At 37.5% G+C, this 17,579-nt stretch overlaps 1 protein-coding gene across 2 annotated transcripts in view; it reads right to left on the reverse strand.

The window, feature by feature from the left end:
- Positions 1-17,579, reverse strand: part of TDP1 (tyrosyl-DNA phosphodiesterase 1) — a 47,181-nt gene that overhangs the window by 18,830 nt on the left and 10,772 nt on the right. For both annotated transcript variants that reach the window (XM_031049428.2, XM_005149499.3), the window contains exons 10-14: positions 16,077-16,259; positions 15,346-15,394; positions 12,421-12,487; positions 6,740-6,847; positions 5,122-5,224 (exon numbers count right to left, since the gene is read on the reverse strand). In XM_031049428.2, the coding sequence (XP_030905288.2) occupies positions 5,122-5,224; positions 6,740-6,847; positions 12,421-12,487; positions 15,346-15,394; positions 16,077-16,259 (510 nt within the window). The remainder of the gene's footprint in view (positions 1-5,121; positions 5,225-6,739; positions 6,848-12,420; positions 12,488-15,345; positions 15,395-16,076; positions 16,260-17,579) is intronic.

Consider the following 17,579-nt stretch of genomic DNA (forward strand, 5'->3'; position numbering starts at 1 on the left):
ATCATCTGACAGCACTTTGTAGGCAGTCAAGGGTAAGTTTTCAGTTTAACAGTAACTGCTATATTTCTCTGACTTATTTCCAAAAGCTGATTGGCTGTACAACAGACCTTTTAGAAAATTTAAGTATTCCACAAATTTTCATATTTTACAAGCTCAGTTTCTCTTAGAACCTTACCAGACATGAAAGCTGTGAAGAGGGACTATTAAAAAAGGTTTCCATTAGAGAGTTCATTAAAAAAAATAAAAATAATAAAATATGCAGCATGCTTCCCAGAACTCCATAATGTTAGATGACAGGGCACTCTAAACATTTTAGATCTTAAAGATGAAATTTATTTCAGCCTCTGGTAAGGAATCCCCAGCAGCTGAAAGAGCAAGCTGAACACAAGTGAGAGTAAAAATGTAGGAGGTGAGAAACAGAAATGGAGCAGAAAGGGAAATGCAGTTCAAACACAGGACACAATCTTTTTTTACAAGCATTACTTTTTAATAAAGAGAAGCATGTGATCTAATGTCAGCATCAGCTGATTTTTCCCTAGACACTAAAACTGTAAGTGATAACAGCTGCTGCTACATTGAGAACAACCATTCAACATATTTCTGAGAGCCTGAGAGGCCAAGACCAAACCTCAAAGCGTAAGTTCTGGAAGCATTTTAAAAACCAGATGAAAATCTGCAGTCAACAGATGGCAAGTGAAGAATGATCCACTTCCAAATTTGTATTCAGCAGAAAATAGAAGGCACAAACCGCAGAGTTCGTGGAGTTTTTAAGACTGGGAATATTAAGTGTTTGCTATCCAAATCCACCAGGGTACTGCAGCCAACTGGTCTAAGGCACTGGATTAAGGCTTTAGTTTCTTTGCGAGCATGGGTTCAAACTGCACTGCTGCCAGGAATCTTTTTATGGTTGGACTCTATGACCTTTAAGGTCTTCTTCAATCTAAACTATTCTGTGATTCTACAATGCTAAGTCTTAATGTTTACCAGAATAAGTGTCATTAGCTTTGTGATCAAGCTGCATGAAGCAATTTGAAGAAACAGAGCTATCAGAAATTGGCAGTATTAAATTGGCATTCTAATAGCTAGAACATACCGAGTCTCTCGAGGCCAAAGAACGCTCAGTCACATCTCAAAGCACTTCATCTAGTTTGTATTCTGTGTATTTTTAATTGCAAACAAAATCAGCCAAACCCAGCATACTTTAGAAAAATCTATTTTCTACAAGTGTCAGGCTATTCCTAGTTCATCATTATCTTCACCTAAGATTACTCTGCCAGATAGTATGTTAAAGCCACACTGAACCAACAAGTCTCAACAAACAGACTAAGTTATCAAAGAAACATTTTTTATGCAGACTGAACTGCAGGGTACATTCCTGAAACAGATTCACAGGCTAAGCACTTCAACTTGAATATCAGAGGCCTGCACATACATAAGGCAAGTATTAATATTTGTCTCTGACTACCTCCTTGTTATCAGGTGTCTCTGCAGGTACTTCCCAGTGAAGAAAGGAAAGACAGCTGCAGCCCTTGTCCCCACTTTGCTCCCATATACACCACATCATGTGACTACTGTCAGTTTTCACAATTAAGTATCAATATTTAGGAAACTGTGAGGAAAAGAACTAAGTATTCTCTTCCAAAATAGGTAGTTAAATATACTTCCAAGTTTTAGATTAGTTTTACTTAAGCTGTGCTCCAAGAGGTCTGAAACTCAAACATAAGACTATCTCACGCACACTGGCAAATTTTAGTACAGCCACCTGTACAGAAGCACATTTGTGTGCTTATTTACATAAGAGTTATGAGGGCTGTAAGGAAAGTATTGTATTTGCACTAAGCATCACTATATTGCATACATTTTAATTACACTATTCAACAAAATCAAACTAAAATTTACCACAAAACATGATATAATGGAATTACGGTTTCTTACATGTACACATTTCTGCCAATTCTGGATGAACAACTTCCTCATTCAGTAGCTGAAAAACAACTAGAGGCTAGCCTATTAACATACCACTTTGCAAAACGTGCAGCAGGCCAAACAGACTCAGTGAGTGAGAGCCTTGAGAACAACACTGTATCACAGATTTACATCTGCATCTGTTTCTCCAGATTTATACTTGGATCACATGCTCACCTTCATCCCCCTACTCACTACCCTCCCAACCCAAATGCTACAGAAGAAAAAAAAAATAGAAAAAAACAGTAAGAATAAACAATCTCTATCCTAGGAGCAACTGAGCAGGCTAAAGGAGCTTCAGCTTACCAAAAGATAAAGGTCTATAGAAAGAGTAGTATGGAAGAGGTAAATAGGGATCCCACAGCACTGTGGTTTACGCCCAGCCAGTAACTCAGAACCATGCAGTCACAAGCTCACTCACCCTTTATTTCCCCCTGCTCCCAGATGGCTGAACCCAGGACACACTGTTACTATGTCTTTCAATGAAAGAAGGGAAAAACATCTAATGAAACTAATTTTCAGAACTCTGTGCTTCATACAACATTGCTCTGTTGTGGAACTCAGCCAGAAACTTACAGGCATTTGAGAGAAGACAAGAGATGCTAACAGATGAGGCCTCTAAGTCAAGACATCTTAAGGATAAACTACATGCCTGACCATTATACTTTTCTATAAGAATCTGCTGTTGGCCGCTGAGAGCTCTGTGCTGTTCCTTTGATGAAGCAAAATAAAACCTTCTACACCCTTAACAGTGACTACTTTAAAGTGATCAGTGTGACAAAAACAGAAAGACCTGGGGCCATGGCTCTACAAGTTATAGAGCACAATACATCTTCCTCAGACAGCCCTTAGCCATTTACACATGTAATTTACATGTATTTATGAAAATACAAAACTTCACCAATTGGTCTTCTCCACAGGCTCTGGTTCCAAAAACAGGCCAAAGGAATGTTATCTCAATGTGATCCTACACTCACTTCCCTGCTTTCTACCCCCTTGAAGTTGCCCTTCTTATCTTCCTTGTATCAGTACTCAACTTGCTAAGCAGATTCATGGAACAATACTGAAAACTTGGGCAATTTTTGACCACTCTGAGCTGTTTTAAAGCACAAGGAATCTGCCGAGCACTAGTGCCAGTACAAGTAGGGAGTGAGAGCAGCCTTGGACAGGCTACTATCATGGTAGGGGGTGGTGGTTTGTGGGTTGTTTTGGGTTTAAATGAAAATCTTGCATATTGCTCAGATCTGAAATAGGTATGACCACTCTTGGCAAAAAGACTAACTCAGTTATTGCTGATTTTCTACCCATTTGAAGCATATTTTCCAAAACAATGCATGGAAAACCAGAGCCAGAACAGGAATATTCAAATTATGTAAAATGACTACACGATCTGGTGATCAAAAAGCTTCATTCACTATGTGCAATCATACCAGTACCATTTGTAAATTCGTTGCTTGGCAGCATCTAGAAATAACAGTAGACAACTTCTTAGAACATTATTTTGTCCATTAAGGTCAGTTGCTGTTAAATCTGTTTGCACAGTTTTTTCCCCCAATACTTCATTATTCTGATATTATTACTTGTTTACACAAATGATGTTGGCAGGGTTTTTTTTTTTTGTTTAGAGTGCAGTGATACCAAAACCAACACATCATACTGTAGGAAGTTGTAGGTTTTTTTCTCATTTCAGTCTGATCAATGTATTTTTGCTAGAAGTCTTCTTCCACATAAGCCATGCTGGAGAACAGTGACTGAGATTATCTCTAAGGTTCACAGTACTAGAAACCATATTACAAGTGAGATACAGGGGTTCTTTAGATACAACCAGAAACCAATCTGAATATTGCAATCTTAGGAGACCACAATTACAGTTATGGTACACATTTTTACAATGTTATATTATTAGTAAATATTCATTTGGGACTACATTACTAATCAACAAATTACAAGACATTAGGTGAACACCCATAAACATTATCTAGGAAAGATGTATTCTTCATCAGAAAAAAATATTCCTATGGACTTTCAGCATATAAATGCTTTTCTCAAACTTGCAATTTCTCCTCTGCAAAATAAGAATTTTCATACAGGACAGTTTGAATGGTTTCTGTTCACAGATTAACTACTCTTGGTAACATTTCTGTACTTGTAGGTTCACCAGAAAGAAGGCAGAATCAACAAAAAGGAACAAGAGTTCTGCATCTCCCCCCTATCAGGCAGTAAATCTAAAGACAAAAAATCTTAAACAGAAACTTTTCTCTTAAATACACTGCACAATTAAATCATGGGACTCACTACCACAGGATCTGTAGAGAGCTAAAAACCAGCAAGAGTAATTCAACAAGAAACTTGATGTATTAAGAGAACAATCCAAGTTATGGCTACTAGCCATCATTGTTTGGAGAGCCTTTAAAAATCATAGGGAACATACATTAAAGAGATTACATGCACACTGTTTATTGTGCTAATCCCCATGGCATTTGCTACAACTGCACTAAGACTAGATTACAAGGTAGATGGACCTCAGTTATCACAAAAAGGTTTCATGTCTCCTGATCCTCCACACACTAGAAGCTATTCTGGGTCAAACCTGTCTTCTACAGACTGAGACTGTTGTCACATTAGTTTTAGAAGATACAATCCTTCAGCTTTTGAGCAGCCTGTTATGAAGGTGTTCTTAGATTTGCATCAGAGGTTTTCCCAGACACATTAGAAAGTTGTCCTCAAAGCAGAAAGTTTTGAGACAGTCATTACTTTGCAAATGCATTTTGGGGAAAGAACAACATCAATCAGTGTACCATTAGGAATTGTTTTTCAAGTTACAACTCGTACACATCACTTCAATGTGAATATGCACTCACAACCTAGTTTTAAGAACCACAAAAGAGACTGGATCATCCTTTCCACCAGCTTTTAGTATATATTACAACTTAAATTATTACTGCCTTTCAGGAACATGACAAAAGTCACATCAACACTAAATCCATTCTTGCTGTGTAGGAAAACAGACAAGGTAACTTGTGCAACTCCACTTGCTATTAGCTTTCTAACCTGGAAACACAGAACCTGGTAAGTAGATTTAGTCACATTAGCATTCATCAGTATTTGCAGATTCTCAGTATGTCCCAGGATTTGTACTTGGAACTATGAACTTACAAACGCTGAAGGTAAGAAAAGGACTCCGAGTTCATAAGAACGGATCATCAGTTGGGTGCCATTTTTTTCCAGAGCTCCCCAAGCTGCTTTAGATAGATTGGCACTGCAAAGAGAAAGAAAGCCTTTCAGTAAGGCATAATCTTCACAGCAGAAAATTATCATGTACCACAGCTGTAGCAATACACTTCTAGCAAGAGAACTTCACTTCTACCAGAAGAGTCTTTTCCATAGAAAGTAATTTGGGTTTTATTCCTTATTGCTATTTTTACAGCACAGTGGGAGCAGCAGAAGCATACTTGTAAAGCACATGTGGATAATTATACAATCCTACTTGTGTCAAATAGATCTACAAAACTAATCCAACCTCTTGAATGTTCTCTCCATCTTCTTTCTTCAGAAAGGAACTTGGTGAAAGGAACTTGGTATTGGTAAATAGCTAGTTTGATGACTTCGGAAGATTAAAGGCCAGCTCAGTTATGACTAGTTACATTACAGTACATTAAGTACAGAGCATTTTTGCAAGTGTTAAACAGTACCTTTCATTGCTGGCATTTTTTCTTTGATATATTTATGAAGTATTTTTCAGGTATTTTTATTTCAGTGTGCTTTCAGCACTACACCATGGTGTAGTTAATCCTTCCTCAGTAATGTGCTGTGAAGTAGATCAAGTTGGGAGTCAAACAATAAATGCGATTCTGTTGTCAAAGTCTACTTCTACAGCAAAATGCAATAGCTTAAATATTACATTTTAACTGATATCCCAGATGCTTTTTGATAGTACCAAATTGTGGAATAAGAAACATGGGAAAAAAAAAGAAGCAACCATGAATTTCTGTATTAGGTGGATTCAGCATCACATTTCAGTAACTTAAATCCTTTTAAAAGCACCTTAATCACTATTGCTATTACAGGCAGCAATATCAGTGAGTGATGAAAGTTAGACAGAATATAAAGAGGGAAAAAGAAAAATGACTGAGCATATAAGAGTAAGGATATAAAGATCAAAATCTGTAACATATAGGGTTGCACAAAATTCAGTTTTGGCAAAACTGAAACAGAGTGTATTTTTCATTCACAATAAGACAGTGTTCCCTCATGTCAAGAAACTTCTGCTCCCTCATTCAGCTTCTTTAAGAACCAAACAATAGAAATACAAAGCTAGACTTCAAGCTAGACTGCTGAACAGCTCAATCTGACAAAAGGTTAGATTCCAAATGTTAGGTATCTACATGCTTTGCAACAATAAGGCAGAATAAGGATAAACTTCAGCTTAATCCGTGTCTATTTTTACAAACCTGCACATTCATGTACAGCATGTTAAAAAAAAAAACTTAACCCAAGGTTTAAAAATACTTACCACTTCAGCTGATGCTGAAGCCTGAAATTGGCAGTTAAAGCTCAGATAACATTATAGTGTGATTGCAAACAGGTCCATAACACAATCATTGCAACCTGCAGCCCCAAAAGAGGCAATGCAATGAAGAAACATTAAATACAGACAAAAATTCCTAGCACTCCTTAACAGCATTGTAAGGATTATGGCATTAATTCATCCAGGCCTACAATTAAACAAGAACTTCTTACGCGACTAAGTGAGAGTGTATAGTTAGTCATTTACCTTGTAACTAAGAACCATGCAATCTTCTGGAAGTCAGAAGAGGATCTCATGTATGTCTTAATGTGAGGCATAGCATGACTTCGACCTGAGATTTCAGCTGACCATTTGCTAGAAAAGAAAAGTAGTTCTTTTCATATACAGTTTTATTTTGAGGTCTAAAAAACATACTTGCCATACTACAGTGCCATGTTCTCAGTAATACTACACTATACTTGTCACATTTAATAGTCATTTCCCTTGCAGAAAGGCTGAAAACACTTTAACTGAATTTTTAATCCTGAAATCCAACCTTACTAGTAGTCAGAAGGGCAGGATTTCCTTTCTTTACAAAGAAATCAGACAGATAATTCTCCTCGGTATATCAGACTCTCCTAACGAGTTTTTCCATTCCTCCACTACAGCTAGGATACAAACCAAGTCCAAACTTACAGCCAGTACTTCTTTGTTGGAAGACTGTCATGCCTTTAAGGCAAAGGAACTTAACACCAAATTAAACCTTACAAAATTCCCCAAGCTTATACAATTTATTATACATGAAGTAGAAAAAGGAAGCAACTGATAGATTGTTGACACTACCCCTTTTCTCTTCCCTTTTCTGTGCCTCTAAGCCACTAAGACATTGGAGGGCTTAGTACAGCTGAGGTCATATCCATGTGTATATATAAAAACCAGTCTAAAACAACAAGCCATTGCTGGCCTAATTCAGCATCAGTGTTACACAACTGTAAACAAGCATCAAATACATGTACATAATTGAAGGTATATAATCATGGTATTTAGAAGCACTTTCCATTCTCAGCTTAGTCTTCACTCACAATCAGGAAGAAGGCTTCTACATACACATTTTCATACACTTCTCTCAGTATGGAACATAATAGGCTCTGATTTTGTTGTCACAATCTTACTTCCCTAATTTAGCATTCTCTTATAAAAGGCAAATAAAGAATCAATCAGCTCTTAAAAGCTTCTTAAGTGAACTTCAGTGCATTCACTTAAAAGCCTGAGAAGACTGCAGTGGAAGGGCTGGAATTATTTACTTAAGCTGACTTTCAGGACTAACTTTCACATGAGTTAAGAGGTTTTACAGTTCAGGGGTCAAGACCTACTTGAACAACCATATACAGTGATGAAGGAAAGAAAACTGTTTCTGAGAACTGGTGCTGTATTCCTGAAGAGCAGCAAATTGAAACACTGTATGTGCATGTGGAACAAACTAGACATATTTAGATTTTGATGCAAGCCACACTGAAGTCTGTTTCTGGAGACTAGACCAAGACATGCATGATACAGAAACAGCTAACAAAACTTGTGTTTCCCTACAGGTCTCTACACTTTCCATGTTGAAAGACTGCAAGGCTATACAAAGTCAAAGGCTCTTATTAACAGCTTTTATCTCACAACTGACAGTTTAGGAAAACAAGTTTAAGGCACAAAAATAATTAGGTAACTCCAGTCACATTACAGGAATGAAAACCAGGAAAACAGTAGAATTGGGAATTGAATACCGGTTTTCTTTAGACCTCACTGCCTTACTCAAGGGCAAACTGTGTTTTAGTAACAGTGCTACTGTTTTTCTTCCATTTACTAACCACAGTACTCTAACAGCAGTTAGTTCCAATTACAAGTGATTGAAACTGGTATTCCAGAAAGTTAAAATTGGAAAAGGAAGCATGCATTTTGGCCACATTTTCTTTAGTAGGACAGCATAAATACGTAAGGACAAAAAGGGAGAAGTGCTTATGTTCTCTGATCAGGACTAGTTTTTTGGGTGTGTGTTCTGATTTTTTTTTCTTGGTTGATTTTTGTTGTTTTAGGGTTGTCTTTCTTTAGAAATTGTAAATATCTTACAGAAAAACTCAAATGATTTTGGTAAAAGCACTATTAGCAAACAAGTATTTATTAAATATTTGCTCTTCACCCTAAAAGTGGGCTTATCTCCAAACTGCATAACTGAGGGACAAGCCAAAAGAATTGGAAGTGGTTTCAAATGGGTACAATATTTCATTTAATCTATTAATACAGCTAAATTTCAGCCTCACCATGGAATTTCCCTGGCATATTTTAGATAATAAAAAGGCAAAAAGAGATTACAAAAAAGCCTCAAGTAAAATACAAGTGCAATTGTTTTACACAGCAAAGATGAAAGCATATGCCAATAAAACAATTTCAGGATACTTATAGTCAAATTGGCTTTAACACATTTTAAGCTGTAAACTTGTCATAAGAACACAGCTGGCAGAGGATATAAACAGGACTGATTTCACCTTGCAGTAAACTTCAGGCATACTCAGTCTCAGAGATAAATATGGTAAGTTAAATGAAATGAGCCTTGAGAAATCTTAGGGAGCAGAATCACAGCTTTTTTGACAGTTAGAGGTCATGGTACCACGTAAACTAAAAGCCCAAGTATGGGGTAAAGAAAAGGCATATTATCAGAATTTGAACTGTAAACTTGAAAGCCTTTCTGCCTTTTTTTTTTTTTTAGTTATTTTTACACTCCTAGGACTAGAACTCCTTATCACCCATAGAGCTTAGTTTTGACTTTAAATCACTAAATTTGATACTTTAGCAGTAATTCGCTGCTACTCCCAGTCTTCTGCGGCATTCCAATCAGTAGCTTTTCTTTATTCTTTTTAATTACATAGCCTCTAATGTGATGATTTGGTGCAATGAAGAGGTAATCTCTTTTCTAATACTTACAATACAACAGCTTTTGTCCCTTCCATCCCTCCATTTTCCCAATAGTATTTTTTGAAGGGCGGAGGAAGAGAAGTGTTCTCTACCATGAATAAGGTATCTTGTGCAATATAGAAAACATGTTGCACTCGCACTGTACTACAAATGTGAGTGGTTACAAATTGTTGCTTTTATATGTTATTAACCACTTGCAAAATTCCAAACATATGGTTTTAAGTGTTTGACAAATATTTCTTTTATTCTGTGGTGAATTTTTGAGTTTGAAAAGGAGACTACACAGCAATCACAGTGCTAAATGCTGGAAGACATACACAAGCAAGTATGTCTTGCCACCAGTGCCTGATATTCCTTGCACAAATGCGGTAAATGAGTAGACATAGGCCCCTTTACAAATAGGGTTATAGAGAAAGGGAAGCCAGATAATCCTAACATCCTGAAAACTCACAATGCAGACACATTCAACCCATAACCAGGCCAGCAATAACTAGTTTTCTACAACATCACCTGTTCCATCACTCAATTCTTACTTCAAACAATGAATGGGCTTTCAGTTTCAAGATACTGGCAACAAGGCTTGAGCATAGTTAAAACAACTCACACCATTAGTCTTGACTATAAAAGAACAGCAAGTCCTCTGTATCTCTCATTTATGATGTTAGGGAAACACTGCAGTTCTTCTAACTGAGAAGAAAGACGTTCTCAAAACTCTACAGGCCTGAAGAACACAAAGCTGTGACAAAACTATGATTATGGACTTGTCAACAGCAAGTCAAAAACTCTTCTCAAACCAACTTCAATTCTTTGAAAACTGAAATATGACAAGGCAACTGCACAAACATAAGGCACTTGGTATTAAAAGCCAATCAATTACAATAAGCATTAAAATACAATGTTTTATGGACTGTTAAAACTGGTCAACTGTTTCAAAAGTGGCAACTAATAAAAACCACTGAGCACTGCAAATCTCTCCTTATCAATCAGTAATACCGAATGCTGAAAAGAAAAACACAGCAACCTTACCAGAGAGAAAACTGAGCAAATTGCTCCATTTACACAGTAGCTAATCTGACAAAGCAGACTAGTAATTCTTTGTTAATATTGATTTCACTTTTCTGATCTTAAGTTTTAGTTTAGTTGCCTTATTCTTTTGAGAAATTACAATTCAAAGTGCCATTTCAGGTTAAATACACTCAACTGGCAAAAGATACAGAAAAGCAGACCACAGACATAAAAATTGTATGCCTAGGGCAGAGGTTCTACCTCTTTAGGTGAGGCTATAGGACACTATTTACCAACACCATTAAAATCTCCCGCTACTTGTAAAAAGGAGCTATTCCTTCTCCTTTACTCCAAGTATAGAAGCATTTCTCTCCTTTCAACTCTGGTAGGATCCTTAGTTTCTTGCTGGTTTTGTATTGTTTTCCAGCAAAGTAAAGACAAATTCCTCTAATCCATCTACTACCCAAAGCTTTGCATTATGGCAAGTCTTCAGAAGATCTTATCACATATTTTATCTATTGAAACAGGACCTATAATTTTCTGTGTTTCTTGGGTTACCACAGATAAGAAGCTGATGTGTATCATTTGCTCTACGGTAATAGTTTATATGCAGGCCTCCTCAAGGAAGACTGTCTTGTATTACTGCAGGGTAAGCATAGGTATCTGGGTGGTCACTACAGAGCAATTATGCAGGGCCAACTCCCATTGGCAAGCAAATTGCCAGATGAATTTAAAACAGCCCTTCTGCCACCAAAGCAGGACCACAGTATACCCAATAAGACAGGCACGTGAGCATTTTCTCATTGAAAATGAATAAATTAATGGCTAAGGTCATTATCAAGTAACATTCTGTGCACTAAAGAGAAAAAAAAAAGTATTTTTCTTCCAATAATATTCTCACCAGTTATATGCTTATAGAAACTGAATTAAAACTGCACAAGCACCCCAGTTTTATGATCTCACTTTTTGAATCATGACTGAACAATCTCAAAAGGTACCTATAGCTTTCTTCCCTTGCTAAGTATGCTGAGAGCACACTTCAAAGGCAGGAGAAACAAAGCCTCACACGCTTTGTGTTCCAGTTCCATTCCTTGGACATCAACCAGCAAGGCTCATAGCAGTAATCATGTTCACTCCAGAATGGAGGAAGCTTTCTGCAAATAGTTACTGTATTCTCAGCCCTCTGAATATATATACACACACATACAACTTCACACACTTACTTATATAAGGGTGAAGTATCTTACCAGAACAACTTCCACATGGAAGAGTTAAAAAGTTTCTGGTGAAAAGGAGGGGAAGCTGTGGTCTTATGTTACCAGATTTATGTTTTGTTTGTTTTTTTTTTTTTTTAATCTGTGCAAAACAACTTTTCCCATTGTTCTCAAAACACGCCTAAGTTTTTAAAGCTTCAGCCTGAGGGAGAAATCTAACATGGAATTTGGCAAAATTAGCAGTACAGGAAAATAGAAGTTCTTAATATAAAACATCAGGCACCTTTAACAAAAGATATTACCACAAGTAACAATTGTTGCAGCAGGACTGCTGCACTCAAAAAAGCCTTGCTAGCCCTATTGTGCCCCAGCTAACATCCTGTCAATACTGCAGCATAAGTGGGAAAGTGAAATAAAACTATAAATTAAGAAAGAGAGAAAGAGGAGAAGAGTAACATTATTCCAGTTCAGAGACAGAAAGTTTAAAAGGAGTTCCCAGAATCCAAAATCTGGTAGTGCCCTCCTCCATTAGCAACAGTATCCAGTATCATTTTTAACAGGTAAGTAGCACATTTTGAAGATAAGCCCAGCAGACCAGGAGCCAAAGGCTTTTATTTTAACAAGTTTAAGAATACAGTGCTTCTGACAAGTTCCCCTTTATTTGCTTTTAACACTTGAACACTACAGCATCCTAAGTTTAAATATACAGTCTAAGAAAAAAAACCACAATAAACAAACAAAACAACCAACAAAGAATTGAGTTCTACTTACTGAAAATAGGAATGCAACCACAGCTGTTTCTGTGCTGTCTGTATACTGTATGGGAGTGAGCCACCAGCTTCAGGAAAAAATAGAACATGTACATTTATTTTCTGAAAGACATTCTAAAAGCAGCAAGAATCTTGAGGAGTAAGCTATCTCTACTATCCTCATGACCTACTTTCAGAAAATGGTTCCAATATTCCAGTAGTATAAAATGGTATATAGTTGTTTGTTTTTTTTTCCTGTTTTTTTTTCTCAAGCCTATAATTTATCAAGTTTCTAAACACTAAGTAGCAGATTTACACTAGGAAGAAAAGAAACTACACATGCTACAGAATTGAGTCCTCTTAGAAGATAGACATTTATGGGTCATTTTTTATGATACAACTTGATCTAAACAGATTAGAATAATTAACCATACAAGCTAGAGGGAATAAAACAACCAACTTTCAGAAAAAGACTACCAAACAACATTATTTTAAAAAGCAAGAACTTCTAATAAAATTTTATTTGTATTGATTTGGCCTTTTGCTAATGCAGATAGTGATTTCTTGAAATGGATTTAACAAAGAAGAATCAGAATCTTGATTACACTGAATATTAGTGTTGTGTATTAGAAACAAACCAAACACAAAACCTACTGCATTTAACCTGTCCTAGAAGACACCATAAGGACCTGTTACAAAAGCTTTACTACTCTCAGGAATTCATTAGCTGCAGGTGTCTATGAAGCTGTTCATTTGCACTAATACAGAATTAGGTAATTCACCAAGTTATTCTATGATATGAAACAAAATTAAGGAACCATTGTACAGATTGCACCTCTGACTTTCAAGAGTTACTAACTTTGCTAAACAGGTGGTATAGACTATCAGTATTTCAAAAGACTCTTACTTGTGTGAACCATATATACCTAGAAACTCACTGGCTGCAGTTTCTATATCCCAGCACTGATCAATTCAAATGAAAGACAAAGCATTGCTTTTCGGGGTGTTCAAATTACACCAACTGTTAGAAGAGTTCAACAGGTACTCCATACTACACAGGAGCATAGGTATCCAGCTTGGAACAGCAACACGTGTACGGATTCAACAATGCCAAAGAATGGCTGAATTGCTGAAGTTGAAAGTAGCTGAGAGAGATCATACAGAATAACTCCCTGCTCAAAGCAGGGCTGAACTGAGCACATTGCTCAATACAGTGTCCTGGCAGGTTTTGAGTACCTCCAAGAAGAGATGCTACAAACTCTGAGCAACCTGTTCCATTTAAACATCAGAAAACATTTTTATTGTAAACATACACTGGAATCTCCTGTATCTCAATTTGTGTCCATTAACTCTTGTTCTTTCACTGGTCACCATGCAAAGAATCTACCTCTACTTTGCATTCTCCTGTCAGGTACTTACACACATTGATAAGGTCTTCGAGTAAAGCTCTCTTTGCCAGGCTGAGGAACTATCCAGTGCTCTCAGCCTCAACTTGTGTGACATCTGTTCGAATCCCTTATCTCTGTGGCCTTTTCCTTGACTTGATTCAGTATTCTCAAGTGTGTCTTGTACTGGGATGCCAGCAGCTGGACTCCAGATGTGGTCTCAACCAGTGATAAACAGAGGTCCTGTACTTGGGTCTGGGCAATCCCAAGCACAGATACAGGTTGGGTGGAGAATGGATTCAGAGCTGCCCTGAGGAGAGGGACCTCAGGATGTTGATTGACAAAAAGCTCAGTATGAGCCAGCAGTGTGCACTCACAGCCCGGAAAGCCAACTGTATCCTGGGCTGTGTCAAAGGAAGTGTGACCAGTAGGTCAAGGGAGGCAATTCTCCCCCTCTGCTCTTCTCTGGTGAGAGCCCACCTGCAGTACTACATTCAGCTCTGGGGCCCCCAGCATAAGGAGGATGCGGAACTGTTGGAACAAATCCAGAGGAAGACCACAAAGATGATCAGAAGGCTACAGCACCTCTTCTATGAGGAAAAGCTGAGAGAATTGGGCTTCTCTCCAAAGCCTTCTCTTCTCCAGGCTGAACCTTAGAGCAGCCGTCTAGCACTTAAAGGGGTCTCCAAGAAAGCTGAAAAGAGACTTTACCAAGAATATGTAGGGACATGATAAGGGGGAATGGCTGAAAGATGGCAGATTTAGATTAGGTATTAGGAAGAAATTCTTTACTGTGACAACGGTGGCGCACTGGAACAGGTTGCCCAGAGAAATTGTGGCTGACATATCCCTGGAACTTTTCAAGGCCAGGTTGGATGGGGCTTTAAGTAACCTGGTCTAGTGGAAGTGGGGTTGGAACTAGCTGACCTCTAAGGTCCCTTCCAACCCAAACCATTCTAAGATTCTATGACTGACATCAGACAACTCCCTCATTAGGCATGGCTGTAACCCATGTAAGTGCTTGCTTTTGAGAAACAGAAGCTTCACTGCACCAGAATACTACAGCTGCTCTCCTTCTTTAGGTTGGCTGGGGCTATGCTTTCTATACAAAATGTTGACTTCATGAGCACAAACATGGGAAGACTGAACAGAACAACTGCATGTTATAATATTAACAAGTGACTAACAGTAGAGAAACATCTTATTTTCCACTGTGTGTAATGTGTAGGCTGACACTGCAAAGAAGAGACAAGGAGAACATGGCACACTCAAACCTGAACTTTCTGTCAAAACAGAAGCATGACTGTAGTTAGAACACCGAGATGAACTCTTTTTTCTATACAATGACATATGAACATGACTGTACAGCAACCATTATGTATCAATGCCCACAAAGCTTTTTTAATTCAATCAAAATAAGAGAGCTGGAGTCAGAGCCCCATTAAGACTAATTAAAAGATTCTACTGCCATCTATTCTATCAAGCTGTCATTTTGCTGAGAAATTCAGGTTCATTCAACATCAGAGAAATTATTTTGCAAAACATTATGATCACTTGCTTACCAGGATAGCCTTCCAGACTTTGCCTCACATTGTTCACAGTAGGATAAACCTTCATGGAGGAGAAAAAAAAGCAGCTTTAATAACACAGCTCTAAATACACAAGCTACCAATTTTCAAACAAAAAACACATTAAAAGAAAACTTGAGACAAAAACCTTATAATCTTTATTTTCCAGAATGAACAGAATTACATTGTGACTTAAAACTCGTTGTGTACCAGTAACAAGAAGTCTTTAATATTTTAACTCTCTTGCAGAGCTTACCAAAATTAGCTAGCAAGACTCAAACAGTCTTGCTTCAACCCCTTCCACAGTGGTCAACATTATTTTGAGATTTTAGACTCATAGCTCAAATATTTGTCAGCATTTTCTCCTTGATTTAACAAGCTCCTGCTCCTCCACTGAACTGTGCTAATAACCAAATAACCAGGTTAGAAAATAATTTGGTTTAGGTATTAATCACTCAGGGTTCAGTTACATCTCAGGAGCAGGAACAGCTGCATCTACAAAACTGAGACAAGCTATGGAGTAAGGATATAATTTTGATTATATATGCTCTAATGTCATGCAGATGGAAAATACAGTATATTTTATACTACAAGTGGCATTCTTATGATTTCAGGATGAAAGCTACATTCACGTCTTCCAGAAGTTAAAAGCAAACCAGTGACTAAGACTTAAACAACAAATGAACAAATGTTAAATAAAGGTCGCTAGCATCTAAAAGACATACCAAATGAACTGGAACATCACATTTAAGACCCAACACACTTCTGCCTGCAGCCACCAGGCTCTCCTGGAACTCTGAGCATAGCCATTTGGACCCATCAGCTCCCATTGAACCAATGCTTGAGAACTGTCCAACAACAGGCCAGGATTCCTGCGCTGGTATTGACAAAGCATGCTCTTTCAAAAGCTAATGATGGAAATTAAAACATTGTTAAAACTTCAACAGGCAAGGAATACCTTAATTAGTGGTTTAATATGACCTGTTATTTAATCCTCTATTATAACATCTATAATTCACTCCTGACAGAGATTAGCATTCACACTATCATTTTAACTTTGCAATAAAATGTCAGGCTGTCCAAATAAACCCACTGTTCCTTCAAGAGAAGATCAAACATCGTAAGTTCTATCCAAAAGGCACCAAAGCCAGCCATTAAATGATGGCTAAAAAGAATATAAGCAGCTCTTCCTAAACACATCAAAAATCAGCTTTAGAAGCCACAATAAATTAAAGAACAATCTTTTTATAATTGGTGGCTGCTATCCATAAAATTCCTCTCATATCCTAAAGCCCCAGCTACAATAGAAGCTTGCATCAAGAGGGAAAAAAGAACAATTTAAGAGAAAATCAAAATAATGATTTTAGAAGAGTTTGTTAGCTGTGAATGGAATTTAAAGTCACATTAAAAACAGATGGATATAGACAAATATGAGATTTACCTTTCCCACCCCCTACCCCCCCTAGAGAGGCCACACAACTAAATGGCTTCAGTCATCAGTGTAGTATTGCCAGGTCTATCTGCATTGTCACTAAAATAATCTTTTTATCTCAGAAACATTTGCCTTTACAAGCTTTTTCATTGCTTTCATTGTCTTACTAAGAAAAATATGTTGGCATGCTCTCCCCACCTTTATCTCTAGCCAGCCTGATTTTCTCTCTTCCCCCTTTCAAATCTAGTTTAAAGCTCTTCCAATGAGCCCTGCTCACTCCTCTGTAAAGATCCTTTTTCTCCCATCTGAGACAGGTGTACCCCATCTGTTATCAGCAGGCCTGCTGTCATGATCAAACAGACCCCAACTTAGAAGCATAAAAGAACAAAACTTAAAACCTGACCAGGTTGATGACATGTGCAAACTGGCTTTCAATTTGATGGCTTTTTGCCAGGTCATTAGGGAAGAAGGAACTGTAATAGTCCTTAACATTTAAGTAAAGAAAATAAGCCTTTTCCCTATGTGCAGGCAAGTCTGTATCAACATATCTTTCTTCAGCAAGTGCCTTTGAAGGCAGCTATATTTCGTTCCCAGCCACAGAAGACTGGGTTTTGATAGCGTCACACTTGTTAGAAACACCAACAGCAGGTAGGAAAGTCATCTGAGTGATGGTGACTCCTCAGATATCTGCAAGCACAGGACAATTCAGACCACAAGTTGACCATGCTAATACTGCCCAGGAATATTATGTGGAAAGTCTACACCATAAGTTGCAAGCTTATGTTAATGCTCACTT

This window comes from Melopsittacus undulatus, chromosome 4, assembly GCF_012275295.1.
Source record: "Melopsittacus undulatus isolate bMelUnd1 chromosome 4, bMelUnd1.mat.Z, whole genome shotgun sequence".
Taxonomy (NCBI): Eukaryota; Metazoa; Chordata; class Aves; order Psittaciformes; family Psittaculidae; genus Melopsittacus; species Melopsittacus undulatus.